The 8,845-nt window shown below is 40.2% G+C and overlaps 3 protein-coding genes across 3 annotated transcripts; 1 reads left to right on the top strand and 2 right to left on the bottom strand.

Annotated features, from left to right (window-relative positions):
- The first annotated feature begins 63 nt into the window (after positions 1-63).
- LOC105685508 (protein UBASH3A homolog) lies at positions 64-3,332 on the top strand. Its single transcript, XM_012399661.3, has 4 exons — positions 64-203; positions 558-795; positions 883-1,581; positions 1,653-3,332. The coding sequence occupies exons 1-4, from the start codon at positions 97-99 to the stop codon at positions 2,442-2,444; spliced, it is 1,836 nt and encodes a 611-aa protein (XP_012255084.2). The 5' UTR covers positions 64-96; the 3' UTR covers positions 2,445-3,332.
- A 21-nt stretch (positions 3,333-3,353) lies between these two features.
- LOC105685510 (electron transfer flavoprotein subunit beta) lies at positions 3,354-4,839 on the bottom strand. Its single transcript, XM_012399662.3, has 3 exons — positions 4,645-4,839; positions 4,032-4,430; positions 3,354-3,829 (listed from the first exon to the last, which is right to left on the bottom strand). The coding sequence occupies exons 1-3, from the start codon at positions 4,693-4,695 to the stop codon at positions 3,518-3,520; spliced, it is 762 nt and encodes a 253-aa protein (XP_012255085.2). The 5' UTR covers positions 4,696-4,839; the 3' UTR covers positions 3,354-3,517.
- Positions 4,840-5,298: 459 nt separating this feature from the next.
- Positions 5,299-8,772, bottom strand: LOC105685465 (dystrophin-like). The gene is made up of 12 exons (XM_012399569.3): positions 8,625-8,772; positions 8,310-8,367; positions 8,094-8,230; positions 7,813-8,020; positions 7,501-7,744; positions 7,317-7,428; positions 7,080-7,246; positions 6,891-7,006; positions 6,594-6,825; positions 6,181-6,532; positions 5,795-6,106; positions 5,299-5,630 (listed from the first exon to the last, which is right to left on the bottom strand). The coding sequence occupies exons 1-12, from the start codon at positions 8,632-8,634 to the stop codon at positions 5,509-5,511; spliced, it is 2,070 nt and encodes a 689-aa protein (XP_012254992.2). The 5' UTR covers positions 8,635-8,772; the 3' UTR covers positions 5,299-5,508.
- Between the last annotated feature and the right edge of the window lie 73 nt (positions 8,773-8,845).

The raw sequence follows: 8,845 nt of genomic DNA, 5'->3' as shown, positions 1-8,845 counted from the left end.
CGCTCTGCAGAATGTCATTTAAAAAGCTCTACGGATTCCCGATAATGCTATTGTCCTTAGATCGGTTATTTGCCGTAATAACAGGTTAAAGACATCATGGCGACGTTACCACCGCGTAAGAATCCAACACCGACGAAAATATCCAAGGAGGATTTAACCCCTCTTCAAATACTTTTGCAACTAGGTTTTCCCAAGCACAGAGCGTAAGTCCTGAAAATATCGTTGATTTCATTCAGTATCCAATGTGACTAAAGATCATATTTCACAGAATCGCTAATCTCACCCCTTCCCACCCTGAGACAGGTGCCTCTGCTAACTGTAAACAAACAGCTGTCAAATTACAACCTCGATAATAAAAGCGATATATTCGTTGTTTTTTTTTTGAATTTTTACTCAACGTTTACCTCGTCTCTACCCTCTCGTTATTTACGCTCTCTCCTTTTTTCCTAACGTTGGAATATATCGATATTTATATTTCCATTTGGTCTTTTCTTTTAATTGTCTCATCTATTCACCAAGCGAGTGTGAAAATTGAAATAATTTGGTTCACTATTCAGGGAAAAGGCCTTAGCTGCAACAGGGAATCGTGGATTGCAGCTTGCATCCGATTGGCTTCTTGCACATGTTCGAGATCCGACGCTAAATGACAACGAACCTAGGCAGTATGTTTTGTACACTTGCCCTACCGGTTTACTCGCAGAGAAGCTGCTTGCATTCTGGACTGAAAGTAGAGAGCTGGGGTGGAATGGAGCTCACAACTGTATGCCACACGTCACCCTTGTTTCCTTCTTCAAAGTAAGACTCGCTCAATGTACTCTACTATAAATAATTTACCGATACCCGGAGGAGTTTAATATGCGGGTGACTTATGACTATATTTAGGCTCCAGATCGATCTGCGGAGAAAATTGCCGGATTGCTCGAAGACATTGTGAATCAAAAGGATTGCCCGGACCATGTAGAGCTAGAAACATACATATCCCCAAATTTTATGGGACTTTTTATCGAGGATGAATTTGCCAAATGGTTAAAAGCAATTGCGGTAAAGTTTGTCAGTAAGCTGTCTAGTCTTGGGATTGTTGCAGAGCCACATACAAAGTCTCTTCACATGACATTAGCGTACCAGTTTTCAGACAGTCTTTTCCAGCCACTCAGAACAATGGTTGAGAGACTAGGCTGTACCGCACCTGCTAATTGGGAGTTGAGAGTTTACTCGAGAGATGCGAGGCTTGGAGACGCACATGTTCATAAAGTCACTCATGCCCATGTACCCAGGGAACATGATGAGCTTGAATTAAGACCGGGAGATTATATTTACATATCTGAAAGAGCGTGCAAGGAGTCTATCGATGGATGGGTTGAAGGTACTTCGTGGTTAACAGGTATTACCGGATACCTGCCCCTCAATCACACCAAACGTACCGCAGAGTCGGACGCATGGACGCTTCATTCTACGACACAAATAACAGACAGCAGGGTTGAAACAATCGACGAAGAGATTCCAAAGACCAGAAAACCACCTGTATTATCATCAACCGAATCACTGGACATTCCTGATGGTGTTCCCACAGATGACAAACCTGTGAGTATGCAGATTCGTCGAGATTTAGTTTTGAATTTCGGAATCAATGCCAATTCAACTTTTACTCACAGATTGCTGCATCCAAAGCACCGACGGTCCAATCGCGACAAATATTTATTTGCCGACATGGAGAACGAGTCGATTTTACTTTTGGGGCATGGATCCCGTATTGCTTCGAAGCAAATGGTTGTTACGTGAGAAGAGACTTAAACATGCCCAAAGAGATACCAGCTAGGAATATTCAGGAGTTTCAAAACGACTGCCCGCTGACCACGTTGGGTGAAATACAGGCAAATTTAGTAGGTCAAGCCATGAAATCTTCCAATGTGTCGATCGACGTTGCATTTGCATCGCCATCCCTTCGTTGCGTTCAAACCTTGTCCCAGATACTCCAAGGATACGGATCAGACGTTCGTATAAAAGTCGAACCAGGCTTGATAGAGTGGCTGGCCTGGTATCCGAACGGCATTCCAACATGGATGACACCAGAGGCTTTGATTAAGTCGGGTTTTAACATAGATGAAAGTTATGAGGCTCTTGTAAAAACGGAAAGTCTTCCACAAAGGGAAAATGCAGCGCAGTATTACGATAGGAGCTTTAAATTGATCGAAAATATAATCGAACAAACTGAGGGCAACATTTTAATTGTAGCACATGCTGCTTCTCTTGGAGCTTGTACGCGGCAACTTACCGGTGGTAGAGTCCCACCTGCTGCTGAAGTGACTAGACTCGTACAACGTGTTCCTTACCTCGCATGCTTAACTGCTCACGAGGGCCCGGATGGCTGGCAATTACACCCGCCACCATTTCCTCCGATAACGCATACCAGCAACAATAGATTCGATTGGAAGATACTGACGTAAATCTCTACGTAAAGACGAGAAGCAACGAAACTGGATTTCTAGGAAAAAGTTATGTGAGTATCAAAATAAAAGTACATACATAGAAAATATGGTGGAGAATATCGCAAAGACTGCTATAATACAATGAATTTTTAATGGAGAGTTTTATCGTGATGATTTTTTTTTTTTTTTGTACAGCTTGTTGCATAAATAACAAAATTAGTATTTTTATCATCGTACAATTGAAATTTTTTTCGTTAGCAGTAACACAGTGCTATTTGTATCACTATACATCGATAGTCATCGGCATTTCAATGGCACAGTACTTAAATGATGAGTATCGGCATGGATATATTGAATATATCTGTGGTATCGGGTTTACCTTATTTAGTATTTAGTATTCTGTTCTGTAGGCAATCTCGATCTCTATACTTGCAATTTTACTATTTATTCCTCACTATTCGGGTACACGGGCTTACTGGTTGCTACTATTACTAGTATTGTTACGATGTATTATTAAATACATATGAAAAACCAATGTAGGATTCAATAAGATGACCGTTTCTGTCATTTCCATTCAGAAACTGATTAGAAATTACGATTAATGTTATTGGAAAAGATAGAAATCAACTGAAATGGTGTTTCGTCAATTATTCAAAAGCTTTTGAAGCACTAATTTATGTGTCTTGTTATCGTAGGAATATGAGGGAACATTATTGGGGGTTATTATTCTCTGGTTGTATTGGAGAAACTCGCGTTCATGTTCCCACTATGTGTATACATACATTATTATATCTATACCATTTACTATATTATTAAGTTTACCAAAGAGAAATAATACCCTATGCATTACAGATTTCTGTATTAAAGAAATATTTTAGCTAAAATAAAAGAGATTTTGAACCAAAACGGAAGAATTCTACAACTTGCTGGTTTAACATGATATAAATTTATTGATCAACTCTCAGCATACATTTCAGTATTGCTTGATTAAATTCATCAATGAATATAAAAATATCGGAGTATTCATTTCGCATAATTATACAACTCATTAATGGAGTCTCCAAAAACCTATGATTCTGTACATTACGCTGTTAAATGTGCCCTCCTTCCTTCAGCTTGGCCACCAATGCATCTACATCTGGCAGGATTGAACCAGCCTGTCTGACTGGTGGATCTTCGACAGAAAGTACTTCAACTCTTGGCGCAGGATCAACACCAAGATCTTTCATGCTCACTTTTTTAATTGGCTTTTTTTTTGCCTTCATTATATTTGGTAGGGTTGCATAGCGTGGCTCATTCAGACGTAGATCTGCACTTAGGACTACTGGTAACTTTACCTCCACTACTTCCAAGCCACCATCAATCTCACGCGTCACAACCAACTGACCAGATCCATGCTCCACCTATGAAATGAGCAATTCGTGAACACATTCAAGTAATTCAAAGTAAAAGTATATTATTATAAACATTTAATATGCTTGATAGATTAGTTTCTGATAATAGGACCCTGTTATCCTTACTACCAAAACTAACCAACTTGAGTTATGTAATTTGATTCTCAGTAAAATGGGGGACTCTTCTAGTGAAATTTGATCGGCAACATACTTTGCTACAAAACGTGCCTGCTGCCCAGTCAAGTACAGCGGCAGTCATTTGGGCAGTCTGATTACAGTCATCATCAATGGCCTGTTTTCCGACAATTACGATGTCAGCTTTTTCATCCTGAGCAAGTTTAGCGAGGACTTTGGATACATGGATCGGTTGCAATGTTTCATATTCAGCGCCAGACACTTCGACATGAATCCCACGATCTGCACCCATGGCTAAGGCAGTCCTTAGCGTTTCTTGTGCTTGGGCTGGCCCGCAAGATACAGCGATAATTTCGGAGGCTAATTTCTTTTCCTTCATTCTTACAGCCTCCTCTACTGCTATCTCGTCAAACGGATTCATGGAATGTTTTACACCTTCTGTGACCACTCCAGATTTGTCTGGCTTGACACGGATCTAGGAACACAGGTTGGGAATTGAGCAGGACAATGAGGTAACAAATAAATAGTTTTATTGAACGGTTTGGTTTATAATAATTGCGGCAAAACATCACGTAATCAAAATCAAGATTACGGAATTGTATAATTGGAGGCTGATCACACTTTGACCCGACTGAATCAGACATGAAATTTTCAATTGTTGTTAATTAACAAAGAAGTATTGTTGTTACCTTAACTGCATAATCGATTACTCGTTTTACACCGACCAATATACGGGCCATTTTATTTTATGATTTGTATTGTTGATCAACGAAAAGTAATTAAAGTAAATCTAACGATGAGCACTATGATCTAACGAAACTAGAATAAAAATTCGGCTCCTAACCGTGACTGGGTCAACTCGGATATCAGTGAGTTGACGATAGCAGACAACTGTTGAATTGCCTTGCGCAGTCATCATTCGGCAAGTGCGCGGGACATTTCAGATATGTTTACGAGGCGGATTTCAGGATAGGGTGCGTCTAAGGGTGAGTCTAGGGTGCGTAACCAATATGGTAACGTGGATATATTCGAGAGATAGCAAGATCACGCAAGATATTTGATGATCGTCTGTGTGACCTCTGCGTGAAGTAACGGTTGGGTAACGATGAGGTTATTGTCTGATGCGGTTGGCACAATCAAATGTTTATCAGATTCTTTTTTTTTTGTATTATTCGTTTGCGTGTCTGTGCGGAAGTTTTTTCATTTTATTTCGTGTGAACCGTGATATTTCAAAATCAGAAGATGCCATGAAAGTTACCACAAGTCATGTATGGCGATCATTAGTAGCTGAGAATACATGAATGGGTGAGTATTTACAAATAAAATGCTTGTGCATTCCTCAGTTTTGGAATCTTGCCAGAATTGAGATCGAATTGTTTTATTAGGTATGCAGATAAAAAAGTTGTCTATAAAAATGTACATGTACAGTGTAAGATTTATGATTGCTCGATTCGACACAACTACATGATATGAAAATATTTTGAAAGCTTTGAGATTTACTTTTTTTATTGCGGGCACATAGCTTTTTGTGCTACTTAAAGACTTATACAAGCTTAGACGACCGTTGCCAATTTGCCTTTTCTGGATTCCATTCCCTCAATTAGGCCAGTTAAAAGGTCCTCCATTTCTGTTGCGGCTCGTTTAAGTTCGCAGTTATCGTTGGCACTGAAAGACTCTGCAACACGAGCATGTGACCCGTCAGAATTGCAGTTGTTCAAGCATCAGAGTATTGTGCTGTTGATATAGCAATCTCTATGTGCTAGACAAACAGCAGTTAATATGCTACTGCTAACTACCGTGCAAAATGTATTGTGATACAACGTAAATTTTTTACATTACCTTCAAGCAAGCCGTCGTTAGCCACCATATTTTGCAGACGATCTAGAATATCGTTCAAATCCCCTTGAATATTCTGTAGACTACTATGTTGTGAGTGTTTATCTGGGCGCTGAAGTGAGGAGGGAGTATTTTCTCTTGGTAAACCGATCGGTGAGTGTGATATGGCGGGTGGAGAATCCCCATGACAACTGCTAGTTGCAACAGGCCTCACCTGTTCTGGTTTTTCTTCGTTGTTTGGATTTCCTGCTCGCAGCCACTGTGAAAAACCACTACAACTAGGCGCTAGCGAAGTTCCATTAGCACCCTTTCTACCTGCAATACATATTGTGTCCTCAGATATGAAGGAGCTACATTCAATTCTTATCTACTTTGCAATAAAACCGGACCTCCAATCCAGGTGCTCAGTTCCACTTGAGTGAATTCAAAATGATCTCCAAAGCCAGAGCTTCTTGGATAGCTAGATTCGTCAGCCTGTTGTTTTTCGTTGTGACCATGTAAGGACGACACTGGACTTGCTTGATATTGTTCTGCCATGAACAGGGCTGCTCCTGTGTCTTTGCCCCTCACAGCAGTAGAGCCACCTTTAAATGTGCGCTCAATCGTTCCTTGTTGTACTATGGGGCTCAACTCGAATTCTAAGGGCAAAGGAGTAACTCTAGATGCAATTGGACGCAGCATCGGGGTGCTCTCCATATGGGTCATGCCTCGAGGCTGCGGTGGTTGATTGAAAAAGTATTTCTGAAATACAAACACATAGGGATTGGATTTGGATAATCTTTTAAATGAAATCTTCATTTACCTTCAAGATCTTCAAGCGCTGCAACTGAGATTCTATCGTTGCTCTGTGTCGTTGCAGTCTCTCTGCTCTAGTACCGCATAGCTCGAGCAGTTCCACTTGTAGCTGCCTGTTCTCTTCCTCCAAGTGACTTATAATACTTTGCAATTCCTTCTGGGGATTATTCAGAACTCTTCTCCTCACTGTGCTGCGTAAGGATACGTTGTCCGTATCCTTTGCCTCACTCATTAAGCCTCTGCGTAAAAGAACCTAGTTATTTGAAGTTATAGTTTAAATATAACTGAATCACTCAATTCTTACTGTTGACTTTCGGGCAATGGTTCATCCAGATCTGCGATGACAGTCCTGGTTGGGCAGAGCCTTAGCTTATTTCTGATGAGTTCCATTAGCAGTCTCGTCACCTCTCTATTTGAGGTCTAAAAGTGTTGAAGAAAAGATAGTCTCACGCACATTTAATAATTCCAATGGAACATTATTCACTGTACACACCTTCACACAGTACTCTCGCACCGGATGTTTCAATTTATGTTTACTCGTTGCTTTACCCAATAGAAAACATCCCTGGCATTGGTGGTACCCTGCACATCTTAGACAAGAATATCTGGGTCCTTGGATGGGCGTAGTCTTGCACGAGGAACACTTGACATTATGGATAACTAGAAATGTTATTTTCACATTTGAATTATGGGAGTTAGGACAAGAGTAAGTATTATTCAGGGCATTTACTATTTTCGGCTGCCTGAATGCGGTTCAAGGTTGTTATCCATACAAGCAGTGGTGGTTCCTGCATGAGCCACGCAGCAAACTCTGCTTCGCTAACACCAAGGTTCCCCTGTGACTACAAAAAAAAAGTGTGATTATTTTGATCATAAACCATATATTGCTGGAACCAAAAGAAATTTTGATTTACTTGGAGAAAGCAATTATCCACACTGCATTGAATCATGTGCGATCCATAGGCAACGTTTTCTCCGAGCATGTCTGTAACTTGACAAATATTGTGGAGTAGAGAATGAAGAGCAGCCCGCGAGAGACATGCATTATGGTCGGCAAGCTGTTGATACAAGTATCCATATTTTCCTTGGAGTCTACTACAGCTGACCAAAGTAAGAGCAACTTTTGCAGAGAACACAGAGACACTACCAGCCCGTTTTCTGAATCACAAGGTTAATATTAATTAAAACGAAGTGAAAAAGGTACATTAATTGAGAAAAGTACTAACTTGTCAAAAATATTGAGTATGTAGTTGACACCAAGCTTTGCAGCTAGCTCCACATTAAAATTTGAGTTGGACTCTTTTTGTGCAGCAAAATAAATGTCTGACAACACATCCTCTAGCTCACTAGGATCCAGTGTAACAGAATTCTCTGTTACAGAAAGACGATGACGTTCGAATACTCCAGCTATTAGCTCCAATCTGACTTGTTGCACTACGAGGGAAAGAAGTAACAAATTTCAAACAATGGTAAAGAGGTAAGAGAAGAGAATAATTTGAATGCTCACTGTTCAAATCCCTGTGTAATATTCTCATTTTTGCAGCTGTTCTGTACGAGGCATATCTTATGACATTGCATTCTTCCACAGATCGCATAATCTCCCGCATTTTTGGATGGTCCCATTCTGTCTGTTTTGTTGCATGGCTGAATTTGAAAATAATCTCAGATTAAATCACAAGTCAGAACTGAAAGATGCAAGAGGCTTTGAATTTGCTGTACTTACTTAATGTAATATGGCACGCCTCCTTCGGTTTCAGCTTGTTTCCAGCCATTTAAGTATTCTGTAATTTGAATTTAAAATGACAGGGATGTGGCCGAAATACTGGCAGAGCTTCAGTGATATGAATTAGAAGAGGTGTGTGAAGTTTCCAGGACCGCAACTCCAGTGATCATTACTTAGTGGGTAACCATCAGATCAAAGAAACTCACAATAAACGATCAAGCCAAACAATGGACAAGGTGTAAGTCTGACTTTTGAAGTGACAACCATAATCGGAGGGTGAGAATTTTGAGAAGTAATAGCTACAGAATCGGTTACCTTCTATCATCTTTCAACCGCTTGTCTACTCAAAGAGTTCTAAAAATTAAGCGTCGCACACAACCATATTATAAAATGCCATGTCGGTCGCATTTAATTTAAATGCATCCTACGGCATTCTGATATACGCTGGCATTGGTATTATTCGATATACGGGCAGTGGGATTCGACATTCGACTTATCCAACTTTAGTTTGCGACAACTGTGAGGGTATTCCAGGA

This window comes from Athalia rosae, chromosome 3 (assembly GCF_917208135.1).
Source record: "Athalia rosae chromosome 3, iyAthRosa1.1, whole genome shotgun sequence".
Taxonomy (NCBI): domain Eukaryota; kingdom Metazoa; phylum Arthropoda; class Insecta; order Hymenoptera; family Athaliidae; genus Athalia; species Athalia rosae.
Note: the sequence above shows the minus strand (reverse complement) of the source record. Positions and strands in the feature narration are given on the sequence as shown.

What these genes read in the sequence shown, in the direction of transcription:
- LOC105685510 (XM_012399662.3), bottom strand. Translation starts at nt 4,695, where the DNA reads ATGGCCCGTATATTGGTCGGTGTAAAACGAGTAATCGATTATGCAGTT. An exon ending in TAATCGATTATGCAGTTAAG is followed by an intron (nt 4,431 to 4,644) that starts GTAACAACAATA and finishes CTGTGTTCCTAG; the next exon opens with ATCCGTGTCAAGCCAGACAA. An exon ending in CAGGCACGTTTTGTAGCAAA is followed by an intron (nt 3,830 to 4,031) that starts GTATGTTGCCGA and finishes CTCATTTCATAG; the next exon opens with GTGGAGCATGGATCTGGTCA.
- LOC105685508 (XM_012399661.3), top strand. Translation starts at nt 97, where the DNA reads ATGGCGACGTTACCACCGCGTAAGAATCCAACACCGACGAAAATATCC. An exon ending in GGTTTTCCCAAGCACAGAGC is followed by an intron (nt 204 to 557) that starts GTAAGTCCTGAA and finishes TTCACTATTCAG; the next exon opens with GGAAAAGGCCTTAGCTGCAA. An exon ending in TTCCCACAGATGACAAACCT is followed by an intron (nt 1,582 to 1,652) that starts GTGAGTATGCAG and finishes TTTTACTCACAG; the next exon opens with ATTGCTGCATCCAAAGCACC.
- LOC105685465 (XM_012399569.3), bottom strand. An exon ending in TGCGAGAGTACTGTGTGAAG is followed by an intron (nt 7,007 to 7,079) that starts GTGTGTACAGTG and finishes CAACACTTTTAG; the next exon opens with ACCTCAAATAGAGAGGTGAC. An exon ending in AGCGCTTGAAGATCTTGAAG is followed by an intron (nt 6,533 to 6,593) that starts GTAAATGAAGAT and finishes TTTGTATTTCAG; the next exon opens with AAATACTTTTTCAATCAACC.